The sequence below is a fragment of the Rissa tridactyla genome, chromosome 5 (genome assembly GCF_028500815.1).
Source record: "Rissa tridactyla isolate bRisTri1 chromosome 5, bRisTri1.patW.cur.20221130, whole genome shotgun sequence".
Taxonomy (NCBI): domain Eukaryota; kingdom Metazoa; phylum Chordata; class Aves; order Charadriiformes; family Laridae; genus Rissa; species Rissa tridactyla.
Genome location: NC_071470.1, coordinates 73,181,962 through 73,198,482, shown reverse-complemented (window position 1 = coordinate 73,198,482; position 16,521 = coordinate 73,181,962). Strand labels below are relative to the sequence as shown.

The 16,521-nt window shown below is 55.4% G+C and overlaps 1 protein-coding gene across 1 annotated transcript; it reads right to left on the bottom strand.

Moving 5' to 3' along the window:
- Positions 1 to 6,187: 6,187 nt before the first annotated feature.
- Positions 6,188 to 7,909, bottom strand: POU4F2 (POU class 4 homeobox 2). Its single transcript, XM_054203247.1, has 2 exons — positions 7,592 to 7,909; positions 6,188 to 7,129 (listed from the first exon to the last, which is right to left on the bottom strand). Exons 1-2 carry the CDS (start codon positions 7,907 to 7,909, stop codon positions 6,188 to 6,190), a joined length of 1,260 nt encoding a protein of 419 aa, XP_054059222.1.
- Between the last annotated feature and the right edge of the window lie 8,612 nt (positions 7,910 to 16,521).

The window sequence follows — 16,521 nt, the reverse complement described above, 5'->3', positions numbered from 1 at the left end:
CCCGCCCTCATGGGGCGGCTTCATCGGGTTTCACCAACGCGATCTGCGCCAGCGGAGGGGAAAAAAAAAAAAAAAACAAAAAAACAAAAAAACAACGCCAGAATAGATGGATTTTCAGATAAGCAGCGGAGGTAATTTATTGGCCTTTATGCTCTTCCGATGGAGCGGGGGAAGAGACGCCGGAATCGCGGCTGCACATCATTAAAGCGGGTTTACTCCGCCTCAGCCAAAAAAGGTTCCCCCCTTCCCCCCCCTCCCCGCTGCCGGGGGATCCCCCGCGCCCCAGCCCGAGCAGGGAGGCGAGCCCCGGGCCGCCCCCGGCCAGGGCCCGGCGCCACGGTGAGGGGCCGTGGCGGCGGGGTGCCGCTGCCACAGCCCCGGGGGGAGCCCCAGCCTCTCCCCGCTCCTCCAGGTTGTCCGCCGCGCACTTGCTCTTCCAAACTCATCTAAATTACATCAATAACAGAGCGCACTCTTTAATGAGCTCTCAACTTTAAAGACTTGAAGGATATTAACAAGCCGCTTGACAAATGGTGCTTAGAAGCACATTAAAGACGCTGCTAATGGAGCGCATAATGACGGCTAATTTTCGATCAGATATAAATTAGAGCCCCAACAGTTATTTGCCTTAAGGACTTTATGTAAATGATCCTGTTCTGTATAAACGGGGAGGCGAGGCGAGCCCAGCCCCGCCGCGCTGCTGAGCGCTGCCGCAGCCGGACGGGGCGCGCAGCTCCCGGCCCCGCCCGCCGCGGAAACACCGCGGGGCTGCGCGGAGCGCCCCGGCTGCTTCTGCCGCCCTCCTCGGGCCCGCGTACAGAGGCACCGGCGCCCAAGCGGGTGTGCGGGGGGGGGGGGAGGAGGAGGCCGAAGGCTCGTCCCGCTCCAGGGCTGGTTGCGGAGGGGAGGGGGCGGCCCAGCCCGCCCCGGCTGGGCAGCGCTGCGCCCCGCGGGCTCCGCGGACGCGGAAAGGCTGGGGCAGGGCTGAGGCGGGGGCCCAGCTGCGAAGCCCAGTCCTACACACACACCCCCCCCCACACACACCCCCAGACGCTCCCGGGGCTGTCCCAGCTGCCGCCCGGCGCTCCTGCGAGCGCCTTTTTCCTTCCTCCGTTGTTTTGGTTTGGGGGTTGTGTTGAGTTTGGGAGCAGGTTTTCGGTTTGGGGTTTTTTGGTTTGATTTTTTTTTTTCTTGCTTTTGATTTTTTTTTTTTGGCACCAAGTGCCAGCTGAGGGCCCGGCCCCGGGAGAGGGAAGGCGTTAGCCGCCCCCGCACCGCGGCTGCGGGGCGCCTCTGGCCCGGAGGATCCCTGTGGGCAGGTCAGCAACCCCCCCGCCGCGGGAAGAGGGTCCCGGCTGCCTGTGGGAACCCGCGGAGTTTTCTTGGGGATTTTTTGGCTGGTGGCTTGGCATTATTTTTTTGTCCCTCCCCGCCCCGCTGACTTGCGGGGTGTCCTCTCCTCCTCCCTCCAAAAACCGGTATTTACCTTTGCGGGGCGCGCCGAGCCGCAGCCGCGGGGCAGGTCCCCCTCCCGGGCTCCGGGATCCCCCCTCCGGGAGGGCCCCGGGGGTCTCGCCTGCCAAAACAACAACAGCAATAAAGAGGGGAGGGAGGAGAGTGTTGTGTGACTTCCCCCTACCCTCACCACCACCACCTCCCCACCCCCCCCGGTTACCGCGCCGGGACCACAAACCAACCGGCTGCTGGGGTCTGCCCCCGCCGCCATAAGGGGGGACCCGCCGGTGGGGGGCCGGGCTTCCCCCCTCCCGCCCTGGACCATCAGCCCCCCCGCCGGGAGGGGATCTGGGGAGAAAAAACGGCGATTCCCCCCCCCATCTTTCCCCGTGCAGCGACGCGCGGGCCGGGCCCCGGCGGGGCGCGGGAGTTGCGCGGAGGGGCCGTACTCACCCGGGCGGCCCCGGGACTGCGCCGCCTCCTCCTCCGCGCTCGCTGCCCCGATCCATCGATTTGTTCCTGGAAAAACGCGGCTCGTTCTTATAGCAGCTACGAGCAATTAATATTGCATTAACCCTATTTAAAAAAAAAATGGGGGGGGGTGTGGAAAGGGAAAAATCCGCACCCTCTCAAAGCCATCTATTATTAACGCGAGTGTAATTGGAGACCCGAGACGTGGGTGTGTGCGTGTCGTGGGGCAGGCAGGCAAACACAGGCGTGACAGTGTGGCGGGAAGGAAGGGGAGCCGAGGGTGGCTAATATTTAATTTCAGGTCTGTGGTTTTCTAATTCGAGATTAAAAGCAGTCACGTCTTTGAAGCCAGACACTTGGTGTAAATGTACAGTTAAAATATTCTATTCCACAGTCCCCAGACAGAGCTCTGCTACTCCCAGGCTTCATTAAATTTTAATTATCATCCCAGACTGGAGCAAGGGAAGAGGGGGAAGACTGTCCACCTAATTGCAATTGATAAAGGCAAAGCAGCCTAGATCTTTTTCCTCGCCGTGCGCGCACAGCAGTTGTTGTTGGTGGTTGTTGTTGTTGTTGTTGTTTTAATGCGGGCAGAGCCCGGCGAGGGCAGCGTGAGCGTCTCCACCTATACATCTCCATCTGTACATCTCCACCTATACATCTCCACCTATAGATCCGCTGTTTACAAAAGGTGCACGTGAAGGAAAGCCGGGAAGTGGTGTTAGAGATGGGTGTTTGGCAGCAGGGGGGGGCGGACGGACGGTCACACACATTAGCTCTTGGAGAGATCTGGCGAAAGATCAACGGAAGAGACAGGGACCCTCATTAGGGCTCGGCAGCTTATTGTCTCCCAAAACAAAGCGCGCCGGTGGCTCAGCCCTTGCCGGCCCGGGCGGCGGTGGCGAGCGGCAGCAGAGGGGTGGCCAGTGCCCGCCCCGCGTCCCCCGGAGCCCCTGCCCCCCCCCCCCCCCCAGCTCTTTCGTGCCTTTTCGTTTGTTAATCTGCATGTGCGGGACAGGCAGGGACGGGGAGAAGCCGACTAATTGCCCCGGATTTTTAATTTGGGAGGCTGGAGAGCAGCCTATCTGCAGGCGGTAAAAGGTGAAAAATAAAACCCGCCGCGTTTGCTTTCTAAGCAGCTTCCTATTATCACATCGCCACTTAATTTTATTTCCATTCTCTCCAAGTTAAATAGAGAGCCGAGCTCACAGGGGAGCTGCCATGTGCCTACAGACTGGGGATGTCAAGCAGAGAGACTCACTGTGCAAAGTTAATTTCAATTCCCGAGGAGGATTTCACATTCTCGCTCGCTCTGACCCACAGTAATTAGCTGAGATAACTAATGATTACTTACTTATTCCTTGTAATTATCTGGATTTAATAATTCGCTGTGTAATTTATTAATTCGCCCGTAATAGCCTTTAAGTGAATGGCTCATTTAAGAGGGCGAAGCGGCAGTTCGGGGGTTCTTCGCCGCCTGCGCCTGCTGACGGTTTTGGGGGGGGTGGGGGTGTCTCCGCTGCTTTCAGGGGTCCGCCTGGCCCCCGCCCCCGCCGGGCTGGCTCACCCCGGCCCCCCCGACCCGCCACTTTCCGTCCCCTTCCTTCCTGTCCCCCCGCCCTCGCCTCTTGAAACGATCCCCGCGCCCGCGGAGGCTGCGCGGTAGGGGGGACGACAGGGAGGCATTTCCCCTCGGGGGGAGGTCTCGGTGGTCGGGGGAGGAGGGGAGGGAGCCCCGTCGGTTGCCCGGTCGTCGGGGCGCGCAGGTTCCGCGCAAGGACAGCGCCACCTCTTCCCAAAAAGCCATCCCTGCGCCTGCAGCCCCGGCGGCGGCTGAAGGAAGGAGACGGGAAGCCGCCCTGCGCGCCCGCGGAAGCCCCTGCGCGCCCGCGGAACCGTACAGTACCGCGGCGGCAGCAATTGACGGCAAACGGCAGCAACAAGCGCGGCAGGGCCGGGAGGGTAAAGGAGGCGCTGGTTCCGCGCCCCTCCGCGCCCGCGGAGCACCCTCGGAGCGCCCGGGCGGCTTTGAAGATGCAGCTGAAGCTGGTGGCTTGGCGGAAATATGAATATTTAATAGCGGTTCGTGTATGATCTCCTTCCCTCCCCCCCCCCCCAACCTCCCCGCCCGCCGCCGTCGGGTTTCCCCGGCTTTTGTGAGCGGGGATATTACTTTTTTCTTCCCTTTTTTTGTTTTGTTTTGGGTTGGGTTTTTTTTTTTGGGGGGGGGGGGGTATTTTTTTGCGCGTGTGGTGTCCGCGGTACTGCCGTCCGCAGCGGCGGATCCGAGCGGAGGGGGGGGGGGGTCCCGGCTGCGGGGATCCCCCCGCAGCCGGGACCCCCCCCCCCTCCGCTCGGAGTCGCCGCTGCGGGCGGGCAAAGGGGGTGCAAAACCGGCGTGGAAAAAAATACCAAGAAGCAGTAAACGCGCTTCGCCAATAAAACGTTAAAATCCTTTTTTTTTTCCTTTTTTTTTTTTTAATGAAAGACGGTTTAACAACATTTAAAAATAACTTAGTACATTACTAGAATAAGTAAACTTCCTATTAACCAGGAACAGAAAAAAAACCACCCCAAACCCAAAATTAAAAGCCAACAAAAAAAAAAAAAAAACAACCAACGAAATCGAGTGATGTACAGAACTTAAAGACTTCAAACAGTCTCGGATAGAACAGCGATACAGCGGAATCTGTAAGAATATATCTATATGTGCGTCAACGCCAATGAAATATTTACAATCCATACAGGTACAGGTACCCAACCGAGTACCCTCCTTTTATTGTTGTTGTTCCCAACAAAAAAAAAAAAAAAAAAAGAAAAAAGAAATGTACGAAACCATTAGTGAATTTACAAGCAGTGCAGCCTCGCTCGCTCGCTCGCTCCCTTTCCTACAAAATTGGAATTTGGCTTTTCTACAAACAGACCTCCAAAAGGGACTTCCCTCCGTGGAAAAGTATCGCAATTAAAGGTAATAAATAACCGACCGACCAAATAAATAAATAAATAAATAAGCAATCGGATAGATAGATAGATAGATAGATAGATAGATAGATAGATAGATAGATAGATAGATAACCGAGCCGGTCCGAACACCGTCGCGATACAGCTTTGAAATCGAGAAAGACGGATATTGTGCTGGCAAGAAACCCGAAGCGACAACACCCCCCACCACCAACAACCATCTCCCCCCCCCCCCCCCCCCCCGCCCCACGCTGTCACCTACGCGGCCACGTCCTTTCTCGCTTCGGGAGCAGCGTGTGGTGGGGACAATATGGGAATCCCCATTAAATATGTAACGCCGTAAACAAATTCCTCGGACAGTGAATCAGGCTACACAAATAATGTAGGACAACTACTATAGGGTGCCGACGCCGTACGAATAAGAATACTCGCCAGAGAAATACCTTAGGTTCAGGTGACAATTTACAGATGGCCAAAAGGGACGTTCAGAAGAAGAAGAAGAAGAGAAAAGCTCACGTTCATAAATCCTACCAACACAAAATATTTGATTCTCACTATCCTTTTTTTTTTTCACTTTTATCAAGACTTAGATTAAAGAGGTGTAATTAATTAGAATGAGCACAAAATGAAGTTGCTAGAGAGATAAATTAATAATTTACAAGGGGTTGTTTGGCAGTAATCTAATAATAGCTTTTGAAGACCAGTGAACACAGCAGGATCAGCTCTTTCCCTAAGCGTTATAACTTCAGAGAAGGAAAAGGATAATAACCACAGTAAAAATATATATATATTTATATATTTATAATACGCAGTGTAAATGCAGAAAAGCCTGCCATCTGTTTTTTTTTTTTTTTTAAATCATTATTATTATTATTATTTAAATCAAAATACTTTTGAGACGTCTCTCGCGGCGCAGAGCCTCAACTCTAGATTCAAGTTTGGGTCCCGAGAAAAAAAAAAACAAAAACCACAACAACCCCATGCCACGGCGGCGGCGCTGGGTGCCACGGCGAGGCAGCTTGCACCCGGGCCAGGTCTGTTAAGAATAAAAACCAGCGGTACTTGCCGGGGCGCGTCCGGGCGGCTCCGCGGGGAAGTTTCCCCCGAAAGTTGGGCGCGGGGCGGGCGGTGGGGTGGGCTGGGGGCGGTGGGAGTGGGGTTTTTTTGTTTGTTTGGGTTTTTTTTCTCCCTTTCCGCTTTTTTTTTTTTTAATTGTTGTCGTCGTTTATTTAATTTTTTTTTTTTTTTTTTTTTTTTTTTTACGATGGTGATGCCGTGGGTTCTCTCCGCCGCTGCCGGCTCAGATGCCGGCCGAGTACTTCATGCGCTTCTGCTTCTGGCGCTGGTTGCAGAACCAGACGCGGACCACGTTCTTCTTGAGGTCCAGCTTCTCGGCGATGGCGGCGATCTTCTCGGAGGAGGGCCGGGGCTGGAGGGCGAAGTAGGCCTCCAGCGAGCGCTTCTCGGGGGCGGCGATGGAGGTCCGCTTGCGCTTCTTCTCCGCGCCGCTGAAGAGCTCGGGCTTGGCCAGCTTCTCGCGGTGGGACTTCTCGGCCTCCTCCAGCCAGGCCTGCAGGATGGGCTTGAGGGCGATCATGTTGTTGTGGGAGAGGGTGAGGGACTCGAAGCGGCAGATGGTGCTCTGGCTGAGGGAGCCCACCCCGGGGATCTTCAGGTTGGCCAGCGCCGAGCCCACGTCGGCCTGGGTCACCCCCAGCTTGATGCGGCGCTGCTTGAAGCGCTCGGCGAAGGCCTCCAAGTCGCGGGGGTCGGCGTCCACGTCGCTCATGCAGCCCATGTGGGCCGGTAGCCCGTGGGCGTGGGCCATGCCCAGCGCCGCCGGGTGCATGGCGTTCATGCCGGCCATGTGGGGAGCGTGGCCCGGCGTGGAGACCACGGCGCCGTCGGGGGCGGCCATGGCCCCCAGCGCCAGCCCCGGCGTCAGGTGCTCCAAGAGTTCCCCCTCCAGCGCCTGGTGGGGCTGGTGGTGGTGGTGGTGGTGATGGTGGTGGTGGTGGTGGGTGCCCGACAGGGCGGACGGGTGGGAGATGGGCACCGAGGAGGAGGAGGCGGCCGAGGTGCAGGGGATGGTGTTCATGGTGTGGTAGGTGGCGTCCGGCTTGAAGGGGCTGTGGTGCGGCGGGTGGTGGTGGTGGCTCTTGCTCGGGGAGACGATGTCCACCGCTGCCAGGGCTTCGGCGCGGGCCAGCAGGCTCTCGTCCAGACCGCCGAATATATTGCTCTGCAATTGCAAATAGAAGGCACACATAACGCTCAGCAGGGAATTCGCCTCCCCGCGCACTCCGCCGTGCCACTAAAACCTTCCCAGCATGTTAAAAGAGAAATCCTGGAGAAGGAGGAGGAGGAGAGGGGGGGGGATCGGGGAGGGGGGGGGGAAGAGGAGAAGAGGGAGCGAGCGGGGCGAGGGAGCGGGCGCGGCGCGCAGCCGCTCGCACAGAGGCAGCCGGCGGCGGGCGGGCTGGCGGACGGACGGAGGGACGGACGGACACACGCACCAGCCGCACGCAGCATCCCAGGTCATAAAAATTAATACGGGCGGCAAGAGCCGCCGCATGCATAAGTTGGGCGAGCGCCCGGCGGCGCCGGGTGATTTGCTGCGCGGCCATGAAAAAATCATCAGGCGGATCCGGGGGGCCGCCGAGGGGCTCCCCTTAAAGCGGGGCGGCGGGCGGCGGGCACCTACCGGAGGGGCGGGCAGGCAGGCCCGCCGCATCGCCTCCGCGCCGCCGCCGCCGCCGCCGCCGCCGGGGCCGGAGCCCGAGCCGGAGCCGGAGCCGCCGCTGCCGGGACCGGAGCCGGAGCCGGAGCCGGGGCCGGAGCCGGAGCCGCGTCCGGCGGAGCCGCCGGTGCCGGTGCTGCTGGGGGAGCTGGCGGCGGGGGCGGCGGCGGAGGGGCAGGGCGAGGCGGTGTGCAGGGCCGAGTACTTGGTTTCGTGGAGGCCGCCGCCGCCGCCGCCGTGGGGGAGGCCGAAGGGCTGCTTGCTGCTCAGGGACATCATCATGGTGCTCGCCGCCGCCGCGCCGCCGGAGGAGGGCAGAGGCGCGGGGCCGGGGGCCCGGACCCCCCGGAAAAGCCACAGGAGCCCCGGCCCCCCACCCCCGCGCCCCCACCCCCCGAAAAATAAAAATTAAAAAAAAAAAATAAATTTGAAAAAATTTAAAAAAAAAAAAAAAATCCCACTCGCCCCCCAGCCGGCTGCCCGAGCCCCGCCGGGGAGGACGCGGCCGGGAGAGGCGGCTCCGGCGAGCCGGGGATGCGCGGGCTGGGCTGCCTCCCGCCCGCCCGCCCGGGCGCTCGCCGCCGTCCGCCGCCGCCGCCGCCTCCGCTCCGGCGCCGGCCCTCGCCTCTCGCGAAGTGCCCTCCCCGCCGCCGCGCCGGTGGGTTTTACTCTCTCCCCTCCCTCCCCTCCCCTCTCGCCTGTCACTACAGCCCAACTCCTCGGGAAGGGCCCTCCGCGCCTGCCTCCTCGGCCCCGGCCCCCCTCCTCCGCCGCTCCCTGCCCGCCCCCCGCCGCCCCCGCGCCCACGCCCACGCGTGCTCCCACTCTCACCGCCGCGCCCCGCCGCCTCTCGGAAAGGGGAGGGAAAAAGCCAAAAAAAGCCAAAAAATAATAATAAAAAAAGGTGGGGGGAAGCGACCCCCCGCCGCCCCAAATCTACTCTCCATTAAAAAAAAAAAAAAATTAAAAAAATTAAATAAAATAAAGGAAAGAAGAGAGAAGTCCCGTCCGGGCTTACAACGAGCCCACAGCCAGAGTGTCCCGGGCGCTGCCCTGGCACCGCTCGCCGCTCCGGCGGGGGGGCCGCGCAGGGCATTGCAGGGAGCGGAGGCCGGGGTCTGTCGTCCCCCCCCCCCCTCCGGGTCTGTCCCCCGTCGGCGGGGAGCCGGAGGGATCCTCCTGCAAAAGCGCACCGCTGTCCCGCCAACTTCCACCTGCCTCTCTCTTCGAAAAAGAAGAAAAGGAAAAAAAAAAAAAAAAAAGAGAGAGAAAAGAAATCGGGGAAAGTCAGTTTTTCTGAAGGTGGCCGGGTTTATTTCCATGAATTTCACTTTGCAGCAGGAAGGTTAAAATAAATGCTTAGGTGTTTAATTTCTCACCTAAACAGCAGACTTGGTAATTTTAAGGGAAATAAAAAAAAAAATTACATTGTATCAGCTCTCACTGTCGCCAGCTCGGAGAAATGAAATAAATCAAAGTTAAAAGCTTGAGTATCATTTAATTATGGTGCGAATAGCGCTTGGAAAGAAGTAGAACAACATCTCTAAACAAATTATGGCCGGGCCAGGAAGGAATTATTAGATTGAAATTTCATTTAGGCTCGGGAGACACAGCGCTTCAATATGTAATCTGTTATGCCTCATCTGATTTGTATGCTTAATTCAGCTTGACGAATTTATTAGTTTTCATAATAGTAAAAAAATTGAGCAGCACTATGGGCTAATGCATTGTGTGTACTATAAATTGTATGTCACCGTTGAAAGGCTGAAGTCTATAGAAATCTTTTATTAATGACAACATAGGAAAGAGGATTTTCTTGCAAGCCTTTAAGGAGTTCATGCCAAACCTCCGCGCTTCGTGTCTCAGTAGGCTATTAACATATCGTCATACTAATTAGGCTACTTCGTGAGTGATATAATTTCAAACTTTAAATTATGTTCTAATTAACAAGGGTTGTCCAATTTGCTTAATCTTCAAAAGGCTTTTGGCTTGTCTAATTAGTCTAAAGCACCGAGCATCTCCAACGCCCAAGAAAAAGCCATCGATAATATTTTTTTATATTTTTTTGCGTGTTTGCGGTAAGTCCCGGGCAGAGCCCACGCGTGGCGCGGCCCGCCCGTGTCGGGGAGGCAGCGGCGGGCCGGGAGGCGGATGTCGGTCCCTCCGCCTCCCTCCTCCGGGCTCCCCGCAGCGCTCCCGGCCGCTCCCGCCTCCCCGACAGCCGCCGCCACCGCCGCCCTCCGCGCTTCAACAGCGCGGGCGTGCCGGGAGGTGTGCGGGCGAGTGAGGGAAATCTCCCACTTTCTGGAAAAAAAAAAAAAAAAATTAAAAAAAAAAAAAAGAGGAAAATACCTCGTTGGCGCTGGGAAGTCCGAGGGCAGAGGCAGCCTGCCGCGTCCGCCGAGCCGTGGAAGGGGCTTTGCCCGCCCGCCTCCCCGGCTGAACTTTGGCGGAGAGAAGGGCGAGGAGAAAAAAAAAAAAAAACAAAACACCTCTCCACGCTATACATTTAACCCCTCCCGCACTGAGTTTAATTACTCGCAATAGTTGTTCTAATGTATGCTGTCACACGGGAGAATTGAGAATGCATATCGTTAATATGAATTAATCTTGATTTTAATAGCAACTGACAACCGATCTCCAAAACGCTGAGCGCTCATCGCCGCTCCGAACGGCCGCCGCGGGGGTGCGGGGGGTGCGGAGCACCTGGGCAAACTTTCCTCGGTGCCGGGCCCGGGGCTGGCCCCGGGGGTCCCCGCGGAGGCCGCCCCCGCCGGGGGCTGTCCCCGCTGCCGCTCCGCGCTGCTGCTGGACCCCGCTGCCGGCAGCTCCTGCCCGCGGCACCGCCGCCCGGCACACGATGACATTCCCTTCCCCCCCTCCTTTTTTTTTGCGGGTTATTTTTTTTGTTTGCCTTTTTTTTTTTTTTTTCTTTTTATGGAGCCCAGCTCACGTTACCCCCCCCGCCCGATGTCGTGAGGGACGCCGCGGGGAGCCGCAGCAGGCGCGGAGCCCCCCGCTGCCCGCCCCCCCGGCAGCTCGCCGGCCCTGCGGGGCCGCGGGCCCTGCAGCCGGCTCTGCGCACCAGCGGGCCGCCTAAATAAAAGGAAAGCCCCCCGCCGCCCCCCCCCGCCATCCCCGCTTACCCACGCCCACGCCCACACCCTGACCCACGCAGACATCTGGGGAGAAATCACTGTCGCCTCTCATGTATCCGCGTTCTGATTTACGATTAAAATTTAAAGCCGCGCATTCATATTTTACCGAACCTAATGCGCCCTATGAATTTTTAATCCATTAAGATGCGGGCTACACTTTGAGCAAACTCTACCTTTGTTTTGAGCTCAGGACAACGCCGGACCCGGCTCTGCCCTAGGGGCGGCCCCGGTGCCCCCCACACCGCCCCCCGGTCCCCGCGCCGCTCCTCCGGGGCTCCGGGAGCGGGGGGCCACCTGGCCCCGCCGCCGCGGGGGCACCGCGGGTCCGGACATCCGCAACCCGTGTAGCCGGGGCAGCCCCCGGGCCGGGACGCCCCGTCGGGGCAACTCCGCACCACCACCCCCCGGCCGTGCCTCCGTACCCCCAGCACCCTCGCTAGCCCCCGGCCCCCCCGGCATCACTGCCTGCACCGGCTCCTGCTCCCCCCAGACCTGGTTTCGGGGCCGGTGCGTGGTGTTGGGCAGGCACCGGGCGGGCGGGGAGGGGGTGTTGGATGCACCCTTCGGGGCGGGACGGCTCCGCCGGAACCCCCCGGCCCCTCGCCTGCCGCCGCCGCCGCCGCCAGCCGAGTCAAGTCACGAAGTCAAACTTAGAGCCCGGAACGATCAATGAAGACTTTTGCCGTCCGTGGCGCCTCGTGCTTCCTGGCACTAAAATAAATGCAAGAAATCGAAACTTAATTACTTGAAAAGAAATCCAGAAATCCCTCTGCATAATTTATCCCGGCATTTTTCGTGCCGTTTGTGTTGAACGCGCCGCATTTAGCTCCGCACGCTCCTCTCCCCAACGCCGCTCCCCTCGGCGGGCGCGGGGCAACCGGCGGGCGAGCGGCGGCCGGTTCGTCCCGGCGGACCCCCGGGAGCCCCGCACCCCCCGGACCCCGCCTGGCCGAGGGGCGAGGGGAGGAGGCGGGGGGGGGTGTCTCCGGAGAAGACCGCGTTTCTGCCTCGGGGTGGCCCGGCGCTGAGCGCCCCCTCCCTCGGTCTGAGAGCATCTCCTGGGGCAGGGATGCGGGCAGGGCGGCGTGCGGTACCCCCTGCTCCCCGCCTGCCAGGGCTGAGCCCTGGGCGAGGCGCTCGGCAGATATTTTCTGATCAGGAGTGTCTGGCGTAACAACCCGAGTCTCCTAAGCGTAATGGAAAGTGCCAATAAAGTAACTCGGTTATTCTGATAAACTCTCCCCTTGTCTTTGATGATACCCCCGTGGCCTCCGCAGTCCTTTCTTATGAATAGGGTATGACACCTGCTAGCTGGGGGTAGTATATTAACTGGCAATGCAGCGATGGCCTCCTCATTTGCCATCTAGCCTGGCTGATGAGAGCCCACTCGGCAAGCCTTTCGCTGAATTCATTAGGACTGGGAGTCTGCCGGCTCGGGAGCAAACTTTATCATAGACACCTCATCGAGAAGTTGAAGTAATGTTATGAAAGAATGAAAAATACATTTGGGAGCTGCCTGGAAACTGAAGTACATTTTGATTTAACTTACATTAACAGAAACCTAATGTAAAAGTGAAGGGATCTAACAAAACCATTAATAATTTAAAAATAATTACAGATAGTCTATCCTTACTATTCATAACCACTCAACATTTTAGACAAAGAAAGCTGAATATTCTTGGTGGGGGAAAGATGTGAGCAGACTGCTAAGCAGGAGCCGTCCGGCTCATGCCACCTCTCCTCTGCTCCTGTACGTCGCACGTTCCACACGGTACCCAGGGCATCATCCAAAAAGTACTTTTCCAGGAGGGAGGGTGAAAGCTGGCCAGAGGAGGGCAGGTCCTGCCTTTGTACAGGGCTTTTTGGCAGGCGTAGGGCACAGATTTCAATCCCTCCTTCTCGCTGGAGCTGCTGTTTGAGGTGGGCCCACTCTGGCAGGGGAGACCAAGGACTCCCTCACGCCACCTTGGGCTCTCATGAAGGTCTGCCAGCCTTGGAGGACTCAGGAAAGGCCTTTTCCGTCCATAGCCTTGGTTGACAACAGTGGCATCAGTGACTTTCCTGTCCTATGCTGTGCCGTGCTATGTAACGACAGCTGATTTAAGCACCATACATCATCTGCTTGGCTCGCCATGGCTCTGTACAAAAGTTATTTTTAATGCATCCATTTTAATTCAGGTTTCCATTGTACGCTTCATAGCTCAAGGGTCTTGAGCATCCTGCAAGGCCGTGATTTTGCCTGTGTTTCTGTTCATTTGGGGTTTTTTTTCTGAGATACACCGTCTGTCCAAACACTGTAAAATCAAAGCAGCTGGATATGAGGCAAACTTCACTGCTTTTCCTTACAGGTAAAGATAAAATTGTAAAGAGCAAAATTCACAGACATAAAGTGGCTTCTACAGGAAAAGAAATATCGGACAATACAAAGCAGATATGAAATTCAGATTTAACTCTCACAGGAGCCTATCTTACAAATAGCCTCACAGGTGTGATCCCTTCCTAACCACTTCCCCAACCACTTCTTGCACTGAAAACATTAAGATCTCATGGATCATTAAAAAAAATAATCCTATAAATCACACTGTGGTTGTCCTTGGGACTCTTCTTGTTGATTTAGACAAAACCCTGGTATCTTAGATTATCCTTCATTAATTATTTTCATTAATTTCCCTTGTTATAGCTGTATTATCACAAATCATATTCCAAACACATCCCCTAATTAAGTGCAAAATTCCTCGCTACCTCCGTACGCCATTTAAACGGAGCGATGAGAACGCGTGTGTTTAGCACGTCGCTGCGGCAGAGCCCAGCCCGGTGCCCGGAGGCTGGTGGCAGGCACTTGGTGTGACAAAAGACAGTGCTCGCATGTCAGCTCTCTTTCGGGACTCGCGCTAACTCAGGGAAAACACTTTGATTTTTCCATTTGCTTGTCAACATGGGCACGTTCTCAGCTCAGAGCTCTTAGCCTTTCCAAATTTTCAGTGTCCCCCATCTTCTTCTGCAGTCTTTTCAAGGTAAATCTGAGTTCCTTTTCTCCCCCTTCCACCATGTGAGGTGTTGGCTGATCTCTTTATATGTCCCCAAAAACTATGACAGGTGATAAGGTGATGAAAACCTCATGTTTCTGAGAAGGCTGTCACCAATGGATAGATGCAATTTTACAAATGGTTTAACACTTGTGTCACTGGGTCGGCCCTTGGACCCTTGGTGCTAAAATACTTATTTAGGTAGACAGAGTCTTGTGGCCCCACGTGAGAGGTGTATAATGTGCCGCTGTCGTATTTGGTGTGCGCCGTGGTGTGTTCTGTGCTTTACACAGCCTCCGTAGTTTTGGTGAGGTCTTACACAGACTCACCCTGCTTCATGAATGGGTAGGGGAAAAAGTCTGTGAATTATTCTGTTTTCTCTCTTTGATTCATTGTCCACGCAATCAGAGCGTGACGGGACTCGGCCCTGGCTGGTGAGGAAGGCCCACTAGGACCAGCATCTGCCCAGAAGTATTAGATATGTGCTGAAGGATCCGTCCCTGCAGAACCAGGCAGGCTGAGCTCAGACCTAGTCTACAGGCTCATCCTCCTTGAAAACCAGTCTTTAATTCTCCAAAGAGAAGGTGTATATATATGTCCACCTTGTATGTGGACATAGACGCCTGTCTACGTTTTATTCAAAGCTAATCACAAATCCTCAAGTGGGTTTTTTTCCCCCCTCTTCTTTTTTTTTTTTTTTTTTTTTGGTTAAAATTCAGTAGGAATGCATTCCACCTTTCCTACAACCTCTGGGCACACATCAAAGCCCTTCCCCTCACACGCAGAGCATGGGCAGGTATCTGCCTGTGTTCTCCTATCCCTTTTTATAAATGAAATATTGTACGTTCTGAAGGCTGTTAATATAATGAAATCAAATTGTGAAATGCCTCTGCAGCTCACATCAACATTTCCTATTGGAAGCAGCCTGTTAGGACTATGTTATCACGTATCTCTCGCAGTCCTGAGACGGCAATCGAATTCCAGTGAAAACTCTTACCAAAGGCAATCAAGTCGATCAATGGGAGTTTTGCCCGTCACATCAAACCTGATGAAATAGTTCTGTGTTAAGAACTGCAAATATACAAACGGAAAAAAGGACAGATCAGAAAAGGGGACTATGAAGATAAAGAAAAAATGCAGAAGAAATGCTACCCAGAAAAAAAAAAAGTGCAGGAGATTAGTAATCAACTGACATATATAACCAGCCCAATACAGAGTCTAAAAGGCACACAACTCAATTTATAGCCTGTAACACAAACTTCTGTAGAGGCATTTACTCAGAAGAACTCTCACCCACACAGCCCACTTTAAATATTTTGCCGAATTGGGGTGAATGAAACTTGTGCTTAACTGCTTTACGGTTAGTTTCGATGGCGGAGACCTGGGACAACTCAACTTTAACACTTTCAAATATCATCATCAAGCCGCATATGTCTGCATGTGTGTTTGTTGCTATGCGGATATAGTAAATGTAGCAACAAATTATATTTTTACTTGTTAACCCCTTTGCAGTTATGTTGCCTGGTAGGTACCCTGACATAGTGAACTTATTTGAGTAAAATGCGTTTTATTCTTCTTGTTTAGGCCAGCACAATTCCTTGGAGTAAGGGAATTTGTTGCTGCCCACCAGTGAAATTGAGGCAACGTTTTCTAACAGGTCCCAGTATCCCTGTCGTTCGCAGAGACTTGGGCTCCCAGCACGCTCACCTGCCTCTGGAAATGTTCCCGCTGTACACCGTAGCCCGAAGCAGGCCAAATGGTGTGTGTGTGGGGGGGGAATTTTGTGTGGTTTTGTTGTTGTTTTTATTGGGGGAATTTTTTTTTTTTTTTTTTTTTGAGCTTGCTATCGTTTTTAATAATGCTCGTGGGTATTTTCAAAGGAGGGGGGTTGGATCTGACAAAGCTTTTACGAGCGTTAAAGCTCGTCTGCTTTAAGTGCTGCCAGCTGTGGGACGGCGCTCGGGGCGGCGGGATGGAGCGGGGAGCGCCCTGCCGGCCGTCTGTCCGCGGGCGGGGGGCTGAATTACTGCCCCCCCCGCCCGTATGAATAGAGCCGGGGCACCCCGGGGGGACATCAGAGGAAACTAAGGGCTGTGAGGGGATGTTCACCTCTTTTTTTTTTTTTTTTTTTTTTTTCTTTTCTTTTCTTTTTTTTTTTCCCCGGCTGGGGCAGCTCTGACGCCGGGGAGATGGGCTCAGGTCCAGCATCTTCCACCCTCTTCCTCCGTCCCCAGCGGCCCCGGTTGACGCTTTAGGGCGGCGGGGGCTGGCGGCAGACGGAGCTTGTCCGTCTTTCCGTAGGTAAAACTGGGGTCAGACCCTCCGGAGCCACCGAAAGTTGCTCCGGGAGGGATGACCCCGGGAGGCAGGACAGGGGTGTCCCGGGCCAGGTGTCTCCTTGCTGCCGGTTTCCAGGGAATCAGGAAAATTCCTCTCTCCTCTCAACCGGAGCCAAAAGCAGGGTTTGTGATTCCCAGCGGAGCTCTGAAACCCACCCACTGCGAGGATCTTTTAAGAGGTACGTCTTGGAATGAAACGTGGTTGAATTCTTACTTTGTCTCTCTGTTACACCGGTGTCCTTCTGTGTCCCCAGTATGACATCTCGTGGCATGTCATAGTATGCTGCAGCGTGCTATATTGTGTTTTGTGTGTAATAATGGGCATGTTATTTTATTAAAAAAAAAATAAATGCCCCAAAGGCAGGAAATGC